The sequence below is a fragment of the Mirounga leonina genome, unplaced genomic scaffold, assembly GCF_011800145.1.
Source record: "Mirounga leonina isolate KUSES-001 unplaced genomic scaffold, KU_Mleo_1.0 Mir_151, whole genome shotgun sequence".
NCBI classification, from domain to species: Eukaryota; Metazoa; Chordata; class Mammalia; order Carnivora; family Phocidae; genus Mirounga; species Mirounga leonina.
The window spans coordinates 108,372,003-108,387,571 of record NW_023270377.1 but is presented as its reverse complement, the minus strand read 5'-3'; the positions used below and the strand labels follow the sequence as shown (position 1 = coordinate 108,387,571).

The window sequence follows — 15,569 nt, the reverse complement described above, 5'->3', positions numbered from 1 at the left end:
GTGTCACTACACACCTATCAAAACAGCTGAAACAAAAATACTGATAATGCTAAATGCTGGTGAGGATGCAGAGAAACTAGATTTCTTGTACATTCCTTTAAGCACTTTGAACCTGTAGTCACAGTGCCTTCTGGCCTCCCTCATTTCTCCTTAAAAGTCAACTGTCGATTCTCTGAGATGGTTGCATTTCTCATACTTGGAGTTCCTGGACTTCCTTGGATATTTGGGTTATTGTTTTTCAGTAAATTGGGGACATAGCCATGTTTTTTCTTTGAATATTTCTTTCTCTCTTCTTCTGGTACTCCCATTACCTGTGTGTTGAGGCTTTTAATAGTGTCTCACATTTCTCTGAGGCCCTACTTATTTTTCTTATTCTTTTTACTCTGTTCTTCAGCCTGCATAATCTCTATCAGTCTGTCTTCAACTTGACTAATTCTCTTTTGTACCAGTTCCCGCCTACTGTTGTGTTCCTCTAAGTGAATTTTTTTTAAGTATTTTATTTTACTTTTTAACTCCAGAATTTCCGTTTGGTTCCTTTCTTTTTATAATTTCTGTCTCTTTATTGATTTCTCTACTTAACTTGACATGATCATCATACCTTCCTTCTTCACTCCTACGTCCCTTCCATTCAGTGTATTTCTTTATAATGGCTGCTTTGAAATCTTTTTCTGGTAAATTTGACATCTGGTCGCTCTTTCTGTTGCCTGCTTTCTTCCCCCCATGTATGGGTCACACTTCTTTATTTCTTTGCATGCCTCATAATTTTTTGTTGGAAACTAGACATTCTAGATAACTCTGGATACTAGTCTTTCCCCACCCCACTCCAGGCTTATTATTGTTATTTGCTTGTTTATTTGTGTAGTGACTGGTTAGATTATTTTAGTGAAGTCTCATCACCTCCACCACCAGGAGTGTTGAGCCTTTGATGTTGTTCCTTAGGGAGGCATAGCTTCAGGTATGCCGGCAGTCATCCTGGGATGACTGTGGCACTGGGAGAGCTCTCACCCGCTCTTTTCCTGACCACACCCAGCTAATTAGCCCCGCTAATTACGTGCTGTTTGCTCTACCAGAACACTACCGGAATGTGCTCTGGAACACAAATTACATTCCTCTGCAAACTATTCCAGTCAAATCATAGCTCCTTTCAGAGTAGTTACTGAAGTCATTGTCTGATATTTGTTCTGCCCCCAAGAGGACTCCTCTCAGCCATCATACTCTTTGTTCTCTCCTACAAACTAGTCAGCCCACAGTCTAGACTGTATCTTCTTTTTTATTTTTTTTAAGATTTTATTTATTTATTTGAGAGAGAATGAGAGAGAAAGAGCACATGAGAGGGGGGAGGGTCAGAGGGAGAAGCAGACTCCCCGCTGAGCAGGGAGCCCGATGCGGGACTTGATCCGGGAACTCCAGGATCATGACCTGAGCCCAAGGCAGTCGCTTAACCAACTGAGCCACCCAGGCGCCTGGCTGTATCTTCATTTGATCTACAAATCTCCTAATTGCCTTTCACTACAACCTCCACTCTTCCTTAGGAGCACCTTTAGGTTTCAGCTTCATAGTCTGTGGCAAATGGAGTCAGTTCCTTTAGGAAAAGATTAGAAGCTGCCTGTTATATGGGCTGTTTCTCCCCCAGGCAGAATCTCTGAGCTAGGCCTCTGGAGGTGGGGTGAGGACAATGGCAGCCTTCTCTCTAAGTAACACCCTACTCTAGGAGGTGAGCATCAAGTGGAGGGGAAGAGGAGTGAGCAGCATGGGGTCCTCTTGGCTTGCCTCTCCTAGCATAAAACCACCACTTCACAAAGTTTCACAGTGTTCTCTGCACACCTTGCCCTAAGGTACAGTCTCCATTCTAGACTAGGGATCGAACAGAAGAGAGCCCCTTCATCTCAGTTGTACTCACCTAGGACTTAGCCTGAGTAGCGGGGAGCAGGATGGGAAATGCTGATGACCTGCTCCTCCTGGGAAGATAGCCTTCCACTTGGCAGCTGGAGGAGAGGGAACCCCATGTTCTGGGCTGCAGCAGTCTGCGTGGAGATCCACCTCACTGAGCTGGGAGAGGAAAAGAGGGAGTGGTCTTGATTCAGATACGATGGACTCACTGTTTTGTTTTTTAAAGATTTTATTTATTTTTTAACAGAGAGAGACAGCGAGAGAGGGAACACAAGCAGGGAGAGTGGGAAGGGGAGAAGCAGGCTTCCCCCTGAGCAGGGAGCCCAATGCGGGGCTCGATCCCAGGACCCTGGGATCATGACCTGAGCCGAAGGCAGACGCTTAACGACTGAGCCACCCAGGCGCCCTGAACTCACTGTTCTTACCACAGATTTGCTTGAATAGATATTGCATGAATAGATTTTCTGTTTCCGCTTAGGAGCCTATCCATAGGTCTAAATAGTTATTTTTAAAATTTTCACCAGTTTCACTGGAGAGCAGGTTAGCAGGAGCGCTGTCATGCCACAGGTCCGTTGTCTCTTGTACTTTGCTGAGCTAGCTGCTCTGGAAAACAGTTTGGCAGTTTCATAAAAACTAGAACATACACTTACCATATGACCTAACAGTTATACTCCTGGGCATTTATCCCAGAAAAATCAAAACCTGTGTGTCCCCACAAAAATCTGTACACAGCTGTTCATAGAAACTTCTTTTGGAATAGGCAGAAACTGGAACATACTTATTGGCCATTTTTATATCTTTTTTGGAGAAATACCTGTTCAGATCCTTTGCCCTTTTTAATTGGTTTCTTTTTATTATTGAGCTATAGGAATTTTTGATTTGTTAGTCTCTTACCAGGTATATCCTTATACCATCTTTGCAGCATCTTCTGAATCTCATTATGTCAAACTAAAACGTTTTTTCAAATGTTTAAAATGAAATGCTCAAGTACATCTGAAACTGGTGAAATCTGAATAGTCAGACTGCATCATCATCATGGTTGTGGTATTGTACTGTAGTTTTACAAGATGCTGCCATTGGCGGAAGTCAGGTAAAGAGTACTTAGGATTGGGGCACCTGGGTGGCTCAGATGGTTAAGCATCTGCCTTGCTCAGGTCATGATCCCAGGGTCCTGGGATTGAGCCCCACATCCGGCTTCTGACTCAGCAGGGAGCCTGCTTCTCCTTCTGCCTCTCCCCCTGCTCGTGCTCTCTCTCTGTATCTCTGTGTCTCAAACGAATAAATAAAATCTTTTTTAAAAAGGGGGGGGGGCTCGGGCGCCTGGGTGGCTCAGTTGGTTAAGCAACTGCCTTCAGCTCAGGTCATGATCCTGGAGTCCCTGGATCGAGTCCCGCATCGGGCTCCCTGCTCAGCAGGGGGTCTGCTTCTCCCTCTGACCCTCCTCCCTCTCATGCTCTCTCTCATTCTCTCTGTCTCAAATAAATAAATAAAATCTTTAAAAAAGGGGGGGGGTACTTAGGATCTCTGTGTTCTTTCCTACAACTAACTGTATGTGAATTTCCAATTACCTCAGAAGTTATCTTTAAATCATATGCACGCTAATATTTGCCTACTAGAAGAGGTTGAGTTTTTTTTAATTGATGAACTTCTTAGAGCAGTTTTAGTTCCACAACAAAATTGAAAAGAAGGTACAGGGATTTCGCATGTACCCCCAGTCCCCACACATGCACAGCTATCAACACCCCACCACAGTGGTACATTTGGTACATTTGATGAACCTACACCAACACATCATTATCACCCAAAGTTCATCACTTACATTAGTGCTCAGTCTTGGTGTTCTACATTCTGTGCGTTTTGACAAATATATAGTCTTTTCAAGAATAAATTTTTAAATAAAGTAAAATTTTAAAAATATTTTTAAATTTTTATTATCTAAATTTTTAATTAATGTATAAATACACTTTTTAAGATTTTATTTATTTATTAGAGAACACAAGCAGAGGGAGCAGCAGACTTCCCGAGGAGCAAGGAGCCCGACGCAGGGTTCAATCCCCGGACCCTGGGATCATGACCTTAGCCAAAGGGAGACGTTTAACTGACTGAGCCACCCAGGTGCCCCTATAAATACATTTTAAGTTGTAGTTAAAGAGTAGTTAAAACTTCAGATACACAGCTCAACTCACCTTTGACAAGTACCCTTCAATCCTGCTTTCCCTCTCCCCAATCCAAATGATACGTTTCATATTTATTTTACTACAGTTCTGGTTGCTGGACTTTTCTATCCAAATGTGAAATGCTATTCAAATTTGATTCCTTTCATTTCTCCAAGATCTAGGTAACACCAAAAAGCTTCTAAAACTTCATGCCCAATTCTCCACATGCTTGCAAACATCACACATGAGCAAGGCTCCAGACCACCAGAGACTATTTCCCTTCCTTTAAGAGATTAGAATATTAATTCGCTCTCTTTCAAACTCACTAGATTAGCAGAGTACATCTTTACAGCATTCTTTTGGGGTGAACAAAAGGAGAAACTTTTATTCATGTTGTGACCTCTGTTCGTAATTATTTAAAGATATTTAAGTAAAGAAATTCTTGATAAAATAGTAGTGCATCGGTAGCTTGAACCCGAATTATTTGAACTTTATAAAAATTGAAATATACTTTTTATTTTTATTTTTTTATGGTTCCAGAAGAGAAGAAAGCTATGCTGCAGGAAATAGCTAACCAGAAAGGGGTATCCTGTCGTGCTCAAGGCTGGAAAGTTCACCTCTGTGCTGCTCAGTTGCTACAGCTGGTGGGTAGAGTTCTAGTAGTTGTTACGTCCTGCTGAAGAGAGGAACAGATGCTGGAGGCATCTGAGTTCATAGAGTGTTTCCTTTTAAGTAATTCTGAAGCATTCCCAATTAGCATGGATCATGCAGAATTTTTATGTATAATATATGATATAATATTGTAATTACTATATTTATCCCATAGATATAATTCGAACATATCTTAGTCTGGTACCAAGAACCAAAATACACTGAACAACTGTGTATAAGACCTACAGTTAAGGTTCCATATTTTGTGTTGCTGTGAATCTGAAACAGCTTCAAATGGCCTAACTGTAAGTCCTTGCTCCCCACAATGCTCCTTATCAGAGGGACCAGGCTCAACTCCCACTTCTTCCTGATCAGTGGGCTTTAGTTCCCTGCCAGTTTGCAATATTGTTCAAATAAGCTGTCACAATCCCCATGGTAACCAGGGAACACCTCTCCCTCTCGATACTACAAAGCCTGCCTCCTACAGCCCCTGCTTGTTCACTCTGTTCCTGAGTGCAGCCCCTGCGTGGCCCTGCGTGGTGTGTGGTGTCCTCCTCCCCTGGGCTGTGAGTATATTGACTAGTAAACTGCTATTGATCTCCTGTGTCCAGTGTTGGCGGGTGTTACTTGTCCGTCTCCATAACCCTAGGGCGGGAATCCTTCCTTCACCAAGGAGGTGAAGGGGCGGGGGGCAATCAAAACGACAACCTCATGAAGTTTTCCCATCTTTGGAGTAGCTGTGATCTGAAGAACAATGTCTTTTATGAGTATCTTTAAAAAAAAGTAGTTCCATGGCTACTTTTTGTTATTTAGAAAAGCATGTTTCTATGAAACCTTTAGACTTTTTTTAGAGCAGTTGTGAATTCAGGGCAGTATTTAAAAGTTATCCTTGAAGATGGGCCCTAAATTATGACAGGTTGTCCTATTAATCGTTGTTGATCAATTTCCCTTGCTGTACATTAGTGCCCTAGTCCTCGGGAGAAAGGATTCTATCACCCAAACAGCTCTCATCCCAGTTTACAGAAGTGATTCAAGGTGGGTGCATTTGCCTGAGGTTACCAAGGAAAAGTATCTCTGAGGCCATGATGCCCATCCTCTTGTGTGTTGCAGACAAATCTAGAACATGATGTTTATGAAAGACTCACCAACCTACAGGAAGGGATTATCCCAAAGAAAAAAGCAGCAACTGATGATGATCTACACCGAATAAATGAACTGATACAGGTTTGACATAGCCCTTTCCCTCTGATCATCCAGTTTATGGGGTTGTCACTAGACGGTCTTACTTCTCCCATTTCCCTCCCTCTTTCACTAATATTTTTAGTAAAAACCTACTCTTTGGGGCGCATGGGTGGCTCATTGGTTGAGCGTCCAATTCTTGGTTTCAGTTCAGGTCACAATCTCACGGGTCATGGGATCAATCCCCACGCTGGGCTCCGTGCTCGGGAGGAAGTCTGCTTAAGACTCCCTCCCCCTCTGCTCCTCCTAGCCCCCCACCCCACCCCCGCTTGCACACGCTCTCTTTCAAATACATTAATAAATCTTAAAAAAAGAAAAACCTATTTACTTTAGCGTGCATTACCAAGAAAGACTAAAACATTTTTTCTATGTGGAAGCCTCAAAATGGCCTGTCCATAGGTGAAAAGTTATTTGAAAGCCTGGTGGTTTCCCGATTACTGATTGTTGATGATGTCTTCTGTTGCAGGGAAATATGCAGCGGTGTAAACTTGTGATGGACCAGATCAGTGAGGCCAGAGACTCCATGCTTAAGGTTTTAGATCATAAAGACCGCGTCCTGAAGCTTCTAAACAAGAACGGGACTGTCAAGAAGGTGTCAAAATTGAAGCGAAAGGAAAAAGTCTAGACCCAGAAGAATCAGGACTTTGGAAACAGAATTTATGAAGAATGATGGTGGGGTGGGGGGAGGGTTTTGGTTATTTTCAAAGTGGAACATTGAAATAAAGGAAGTGTTCCTTAATTCACACAAGAAAGCAGAGGGACCCATGGTACCCAGTGGCACAAATGGATCAGAGCTATTCTGACGCAGTGAACTCCATTCTCTCTTTCAGGCGTATCCCTCTTAAACTCGCTGTGTCATAAATGACTCCTGATGCATCAGTGTCTGCCAGTTAGAATCAGTGACACAAATGAATGGCTGCCAGTTTTCAGCCTTCTGGTTTATAAACTCTATTTATCTGGTGGACTCCTGCAGGACCCATACTGAGCCTGGACTGAAAGTATCCACTTGGACCATCTGTTATCGCTCTACACTGAAAATCAAACCTCTTCCCCTCATCCCAGCCGGGTCTTACTCTGTCTGACCTTCAGATGCCTGAGCCGGCCTTTTACAGCAGTGCCATGGCACCAAGAGACTTGCCACATCTCACACTCTAAAGGGTTTGAACTATTAATTGTCCTTTTTTTAAAGAACCATTTCAAAGTGAAATTGTTATAGTGTCTGTCCCGCGTGTGTCAGAGTTGGGTTTTTGTGGAGGTTCAGAGCAGGCAACATCTGAAATTGCTCTGAGATCCTTGTTCTGAAGTACGTTCTCGGTTATTTGTACTTCTGTAGCTGGTGTGATGCTGTTAATTGTACGTACCGCACATCTCCAAATGTTAATAAAGGACTCAAAGAGGTTTTTGTACATGAGCAGTTTGCATCTTTTTATAAAGTAAGTCCGTGCCATGCTGATCACCACGTGAGTGTGTGTCCCACTGTAATTTCTTACACAATGTTGAGAGTCTACTCTGCTAAAGTTTTGTTACTCCACATAAATGGGTTCCACCTATTCTGGTATTTTGAAGATGTCACCATGGTAAAGTCTGTTGGATCTTGGTTATCTTAAATACAAGACTATATTTTGTCCCATTGCAGGTATAAATTTGTCAAATTCTAGAATAATTAGGAGTTGGGATGGAACTGGCATGGAGGGCGGATTTTCTTCACAAGGTTACTGTTGCTTCCTCTGAGCCGCCTGAATGGTATAGTAGCTAGGCTTGCTTCCTTTGAATACAAGCAAGCATCTCTGTCCCTTCTAGCTGGATGTTCTCTTTCCTGAGGACCTGCAGTGCCAGCGTGGGCCTGGAGCTCTCCTCTTTGCCCTGACCTGAACAGATTTAAGACAGGGAGTCTGTGCCAGTTCTGACCAGGTCTTTGGGACCAACGCTCTGGCTCACCTGCAGCAGGCTTCCTCCAGTTGAAATGGTAAGCTCTCATCTGGAATAGCACTGGAGAAGAGGCAAAGCGGGCTTCTGCTTAGGCCACATAGGCCTGTGTAGCCTAGGCTAAGAATTCCTCAGAATAATCGCCGCTGCTTCATGGAACCAACTTTAAAAGGTATTATTGGTTGTTTGCTAGACACCAGTATAGTCTGCTAGACTGTGCTAGAACGTTCCTTTGCCTCAGTTTCTCCCGTGCACATACTGCCCCAGTGATCTCGTGGTGTGCTAGCTATGATTCAGGTACTTGGGATCCTACATTACAGACCTGTTCTCTCCAAAAGTATTGTCACCACAATTTGAACAAAACTTAGACAACTCATCAAAGGAAGCTTGTCAGTGCAGGTTGGAACAATAGCGTTTTCAGTATTTCTTTGCCTTATATATACAGTCAGAAGTTGGGAGAGTCTTGTCTGTGTATACTATGTTGTTTAAAAACAGCTTTATTGAGGACTAACCTACAATAAACTAAACATCTCAAAATACACAATTTGATAAGATTTGACGTACATGCATGGCCATTTCACCATCACTGTGGTCAAAGTGAACATCGCCATCAGAACCAAGTTTCTCCTGGTGCTTCTGATTTCTTCCTTCTCGCCCCTACCTGCCCCCCACCTTCAGACAAACATTGGTCTGCTTTCTGTCACTAGATGAGTTTGCATTTTTTGGAATTGTATTTTAGTGAAGTCATATAATGTATTCTTTGAGAAAGGGAATGTGCTTTCTTTTACTCAGCATAATGGAAATTTATCCTGAGATTTATCCGTTTCTAGAGTTAATTGCTTTTTGTTGCTGAGTACCAAGCTCTCCACTGCATGGATGTTCCACAAGTTGTTCATCCGTTCACCTGTAGAAAGACATTCAGGCTGTTAGTAGGTTTGGTTATTACAGATACAACTCTTTTGTACATTTATGTTCTTTATATGGACATGTATTTGTACATAACTTTTTAATTGCTGATATTACATTGTGCTTTCCAGTGATTTATAGACAGGAGATAGTCCAGAGACCAACTGACTTTTGGTCCAGAAAAGTATCATTCATAAACTTAAAGATTAGAAAGAATTGGAAATATATTTGAGGTAAGACTTGGATTTGGCTTCTTTTCTCTACAGTGGAAAATCAAAGAAACATAAATCTGGAAGAAAAACAGTTTTAACCCATCTGCTTTGTCTAGAAAATCTTTCATATATATATATTTTAAAACCTGGATATTTCAAAACTTCATTAAATAGGGAAATACCTTATAGTATTTGCATTTTCAGTGATTTTATCACAGTAATAATATAGAATCACACAATTTTAGAGATTAAAAGTTAAAGATTATACAGTTCAATCTGAAAAAATGGACACCTTTGAAAGGATGTATTCTTTTTGTACTCTTTTATTGTAAATTACAGCACAGATACAGAAAACTACATGGAAAAAATGTATAGCTTCATAACTTTTTTTTTTTTTAAGATTTTATTTACTTATTTGAGAGAGAGAGAATGAGAGAGAGCACATGAGAGGGGGGAGGGTCAGAGGGAGAAGCAGACTCCCTGCTGAGCAGGGAGCCCGATGCAGGACTCGATCCTGGGACTCCAGGATCATGACCTGAGCCGAAGGCAGTCGCTTAACCAACTGAGCCACCCAGGTGCCTGCTTCATAACTTTTTAAAAGAACAACTTTGAAATTACCACCCAGGGTGAAAAATAGAACTTTGTTAAACAATCACTTCAGAAGCCCCACAACTGCCGCATCCCAATCACAACTCTACCTTCCCCAAAATAGCCACTATCTTGACTTTCTCTTTCAAATAACCAGTTTTATTGTGATACAATTATGTGGAGCAAAATACCCAAATCTTAATAGCTTTATACTTTTTGACAAATACATACACCCTTAGCTGACATCCAAATAAAGACATATGTAACATTACCATAACCCTAGAAAGAGTGCTCCTTTGTAGTCAACACCCCTCCGCCCCCTACCAGGGTAAACATTGATCTGTCCATTGTCACAGATTAGTTTTGTCTGTTCTTGAACTTCATATAAATGGAATCATAGAGTACATACTTATTTGTGTCTTAATTTGAGATTCATCCATTTGTTGTATGTATCAAATTGTTCCCTTTTACTGCTGAGTGGTAGTCTACTGTGTGAATGGCAAGATTATTCATTTCCCTATTGAAGGACATCTTGCTTGCTTCTGGTTTTTGACCATTGTGAATAAAGCTGCTATAAACATTTGCATGCAGATTTTATGTGGAAATAAATTTTCAAATCTGTTGTATAAAAACCAAGGAATGTGATTGCTGGCTCATAAGGTAAAATTATGTTTAGTTTTGTAAGAAACTTCCAAACTGGGGCCCCTGGGTGGCTCAGTCGGTTAAGCAACTGCCTTCGGCTCAGGTCATGGTCCCAGGGTCCTGGGATCCAGTCCTGCATCAGTCTCCCTGCTCAGCAGTATTTCTCCCTCTCCCTTTGTTTAGGCTCCCCCTGTTTGTCTTCTCTCTCTGTCAAATAAATAAAATCTTTAAAAACAAAACACTACCAAAAAAACTTCCAAACTGTCTTCCAAAGTGGCTGTACCATTTTACATTCCCACCAACAATGAATGACAGTTCTTGTTGCTCCACATGCTCTCCAAAGTTTAGTTCACATTCTGGATTTTAGCCATCCTAATAGGTAGGTAGTGGTATCTCGCTTTTATTTGCAGTTCCCTAATGACATGATGCTGAGCACTTTTTGTATGCTCCTATGACATCTTTATATCATTTTTGGTAAGGTGTCTATTCAGATCTTTGCTCATATGTTAATTAGGTTGTTTTCTGATTGAGGGTTTTTTTTTTTAAGATTTTATTTAAGAGAGAGCCCGAGCAGGGGGAGGGGCAGAGGGAGGAGGAGAAGCAGGGAGTCCAATATGGACTCGATCCCAGGACCCTTGGATCACAACCCTAGCCAAAGCCAGATGCTTAACCGACTGAGCCACCCAGGCACCCTTCTGACTGAGCTTAAGAGTTCTTGGTATATTTAGAATACCAGTCCTTTTTCAGAAAGATAAGCGTTTTGCAAATGCTTTCTTGCTGTCTGCGGCATATCTTTCCATTTACTTAATAGTGCCTTTTGAAGAGCAGAAGTTTTCAATTTTAATAAAGTACAACATCAATATCTTTTTGTGTGTGGATTGTGCTTTTGGATTATATCTAAAGACTCATCGCCAACCCCAACATCATCTAAATTTTCTCCTGTTTTGTTATAGAAGTCTTTTGTGTTTTACATTTAGGTCTGTGATTGGTTTTGAGGTAATTTTTGTGACAGTGGTAAGGTCTGTGTACATGTTTGTGTGTGTGTGTGTATTTCCAATTATTCCAGCACCATTTGTTGAAAAGACTATCTCCATTAAGTTACCTTTGCATCATTTGTCAAAGATGAGTTAACTGTATTTGTGTGGCACTATGTCTGGGCTCTCTATTCTGTTCTGTTGATACACTTGTTTATTCTTTCACCACTACCAATCCGTTTCAATCACTAGCTTTATAGGAAGTCTTGAAGTTGAGCAGTATAGGTTCTCCAACTTTGTTCTTCACTGTTGTGTTAGCTATACTCTTCGTATAAATTTTAGAATCTGTTAATAGCTATGAAAAACCCTCCTGGAATTTGGATTAGGATTACATAGAATCTATAATAAATTGGGAAAGAATTGACTTAATGATATTGAGTGTTCTAGTCCATAGATATGGATACCTCCATTTATTTAGGTGTTTTATTTTTTCAAAAGAGTTTTGTAATTTTCCTCATATACATCTTGTACATATTTCATTAGATTTATACCTAAGTATTTCATTTTGTGTGTATGCTATTGTTAATGGTACCGTGTGGGACACCTGGGTGGCTCAGTCGGTTAAGCGTCTGCCTTCGGCTCAGGTCATGATCTCAGGGTCCTGGGATTGAGTCCCGCATCCGGCTCCCGATCAGCAGGGAGACTGCTTCACCCTCTGTCTGCCCCTCCCCCTGCTTGTGTGTTCTCTCTCTCTCTCTGACAAATAAAATCTTTTAAAAATAAATAAATAAAATAAATAGTACTGTGTTTTTAATTTCAAATTCCAATTGTTCACTGGTAGTATATAGGAAAGCAGGCAAAATTTATATACTATTAACCTTATATGCTGTGATGTGTTAAAAAGTGTTAAAAAGACTATTATTTCACTATGGAATTGTCCTGGAAATTTGTCAAAGGTGTATATATATATCTGATATATAACTATGTGAAGAATTACTTCTAAACTCTAATTTTTTTGTAAGATTTTTATTTTGGGGGCACCTGGGTGGCTCAGTCATTGAGCTTATGCCTTCGGCTCGGGTCATGATCCCAGGGTCCTGGGATCGAGCCCCACATCAGGCTCCCTGCTCTTCCGGAAGCCTTCTTCTCCCTCTCTCACTCCCCCTGCTTGTGTTCCCTCTCTCTGTCAAATAAATAAAATTTAAAATATATATATATGTTTTTATTTTTAACTTATCTCTACACCCAATGTGGGACTTGAACTTATAACCCCGAGATCAAGAGTTACATGCTTTACTGACTCAGCCAGCCAGGAGCCCCTGAATTCTCAATTCTATTCCATTGATCTATATGTCTAAACTTAGGCCACACTGTCTTATCTTACCTAAACTTTTTAGTAAGTTTTGAATTTGGAAAGTGTGAGTTCTCTTTTGTTGTTCTTTTTCAAGATTGTTCCGGCTGTCCTGGGTCCTTTGAATTTCCAGGTCAATGTTAAGATGCCTGTCAGTTTCTGCAAATAAGTCATCTGGGATTTTGATAGGTATTATGTTGAATCTATATAATTTTGAGAAATTTTGCCACCTTAATATTAAATTTTCTGAAAAAAATAAATTTTCTGATCTGTGAATATGGACGTCTTTCCATTTATTTAGTTCTTTTTTTTTTTTTAAGATTTTATTTATTTATTTGACAGAGAGAGACATAGCAAGAGAGGGAACACAAGCAGGGGGAGTGGGAGAGGGAGAAGCAGGCTTCCCGCGGAGCAGGGAGCCCAATGCGGGGCTCGATCCCAGGACGCTGGGATCATGACCTGAGCCGAAAGCAGACACTTAATGACTAAGCCACCCAGGCGCCCCTCCATTTATTTAGTTCTAATTTAATTTATTTCAACAGTGTTCTATAGTATTCAAAGTTTTTCATTTGTTAAACTCAGATACTTTTTTTTTTTTTTAAGATTTTATTTATTTGAGAGAGAGCATGAGCAGTGGGGAGGGGCAAAGGGAGAAGCAGACTCCCAATGAGCAGGGAGCCCGAAGTGGGGCTGGATCCCGGGACCCCAGGATCATGACCTGAGCTGAAGGTAGACGCTTAACTGACTGAGCCACCCAGGCACCCTAAATATGGTTTTTATTTATTTTGAAACAGCTTGACTGAAGTATAGTTCACATACCATAAGTTTGACCCATTTAAAGTATACAATTCAGTGGTTTTTTATATGTTACATTATCTCTTAATTACAGTAAATATATAAACATAAAAGTTGCCACTTTAACCCTTTTGAATATACAGTTCAGTGGCATTAATTACATTAACAGTATATAAACACCACCATCTGTTTCCAAAATGTTTTCATTACCCCTTTGTAACCATTAAGCAATAACTCCTCATTCCCCCTGCCCCAACCCCTGGTGGTCTCTAAACTATTTCTCTCTATGGATTTGCCTATTTTAGGTACCTCATGTAAATGGATTCATACAATATTTGTCCTTTGTGTGTGGATTATTTCACTTAGCATAAGCTTTTCAGGGTTCAGTGAGGTTGTAACATGCATCAAAACTTCATTTCTTTTTATGTCTGAGTAATATTCTGTTATATGTATATATCACATTTTATCCACTTACCTGCTGATGGATACTTGGATTGTTTCCACCTTTTGGATTGCAAATAATGTTTTAATGAACATTGGCATACCAGTATCTGTTCAAGTACCTTACTTCATTTTGGATATATATTAGGAGTGGGCTTTCTGAATCATATGATAATTCTGTGTTTAGCTTTCTGAGAACAACCAAACTATTTTCCATAGCAACTATACCATTTTACATTGCTAGGTATTTTATTCTTTTGATGCTATTGTAAATGGAATTTTGGGGTTTTTTTAAGATTTATTAAGTTATTTTAGAGAGAGAAAGTGCATGCTCATGCGAGTGGAGGAAGGGGCAGAGTCTGGAGAAGGAGAGACTCTCAAAGAGATTCCCTGCTGAGCACAGAGCCTATGACCCTGAGATCATAACCTGAGCCCAAATCAAGAGTCAGACACTCAACTGACTGAGTCACCCAGGCACCCTGGAGTTGTTTTCTAAATTTGCATTTGACTTGTTCATTGCAAGGGCACAGAAATACAAGTGATGTTTGTGTTTTGATTTTGTATGCTGCAGGTTTGCTGAATTCATTTATTAGCTCCAACAGTTTTTTGTGGAATCATGAGGTTTTTCTACATGTAAAGCTATGTCATCTATGTACAGAGATAACTTTACGTCTTCCTTTCCAATTTGGATGCCTTCTATTTCTCTTACTTTATTGCTCTGGTTTTGAACTTCCAGACCTACGTTGAATAAGAGTGGTGAAAGCTGGCACTTGCTTTATTCCTGACCTTGGAGGGAAAGCTTTCAGTCTTTCATCAGTGAGTATGATGTTAACTGCTGGGTTTTCATTCAGGGCTTTTGTCATGTTGAAGAATTTCCCTACTATGCCAGGATTATTGAGTGTTTTTATATATTTTATCAAATGCTTTTTCTGCATCAAGAAGATTGTTGCTTTTATTCCATTCATTAATGTGATTTACTGCATTGATTTTTTTTTTTAAAGATTTATTTATTTATTTATTTGAGAGAGAGAGAATGAGAGAGAGCAAGCACATGAGGGGGGGAGGGTCAGAGGGAGAAGCAGACTCCCTGCCGAGCAGGGAGCCCGATGCGGGACTCGATCCCGGGGACTCCAGGATCATGACCTGAGCCGAAGGCAGTCGCTTAACCAACTGAGCCACCCAGGCGCCCGCATTGATTATTTTTTAATATGTCACACCATCCTTGCATTTTAGGAACAAATCCCACTTGGTCATGGGATGGCCTTTTTGTGTGCTGCTGAATTTGATTTGCTAGTATCTTCTTGAATATTTGCATCTATATTCATAGAGAATTTTTGTCTAGTTTCTTGTAGTGCCTTTGTAGAGTTTTGGTATCGGGGTAATGCTGGCCTCATAGAGTAAGTTTGGAAGTATTCCCTCCTCTTTAGTTTGTTGAAAGAGTTTGCAAATAAGTGGTAATGATTCTTATGTCAACATTCAGCAGAATTCACCAGTGAAGCCACCTGGTTCTAGGATTTTCTTTGTTGTGAGATTTTTCATCACCACTTCAATCTCACCACTTACAGGTATCTTAGTTCAGGCTGCTGTACAAGAATACCACAGAATAAACATTTATTTCTCACAGTTCTGGAGGCTGAGAAGTACAATCAAGGTGCTAGCATATCCGATGTCTGGTGAGACCACTCTTTCTTGTTTGCAGATGACGGTCTTCTTGTTGTATCCTCACATGGGGGAGAACAGAGAGAGAGAGGACATAAGCTCTCTGGTGTCTCATCTTGTAAGGACACTAATCTTGTTC

At 40.6% G+C, this 15,569-nt stretch overlaps 1 protein-coding gene across 10 annotated transcripts in view; it reads left to right on the top strand.

Annotated features, from left to right (window-relative positions):
- The window catches only part of SAP130 (Sin3A associated protein 130), an 85,023-nt gene extending 77,681 nt beyond the window's left edge, over positions 1 to 7,342 (top strand). For 9 of the 10 annotated variants that reach the window (XM_035008291.1, XM_035008297.1, XM_035008290.1 and 6 more), the window contains 3 exons: positions 4,587 to 4,690; positions 5,808 to 5,921; positions 6,403 to 7,342. In XM_035008291.1, coding sequence (XP_034864182.1) covers positions 4,587 to 4,690; positions 5,808 to 5,921; positions 6,403 to 6,561 — 377 coding nt within the window. In that variant the 3' untranslated portion in view covers positions 6,562 to 7,342. Of the gene's footprint in view, positions 1 to 4,586; positions 4,691 to 5,184; positions 5,264 to 5,807; positions 5,922 to 6,402 lie in introns of those variants that run through there. The other variant, XM_035008296.1, reaches the window with a different exon arrangement.
- The last annotated feature ends 8,227 nt before the right edge of the window (positions 7,343 to 15,569 follow it).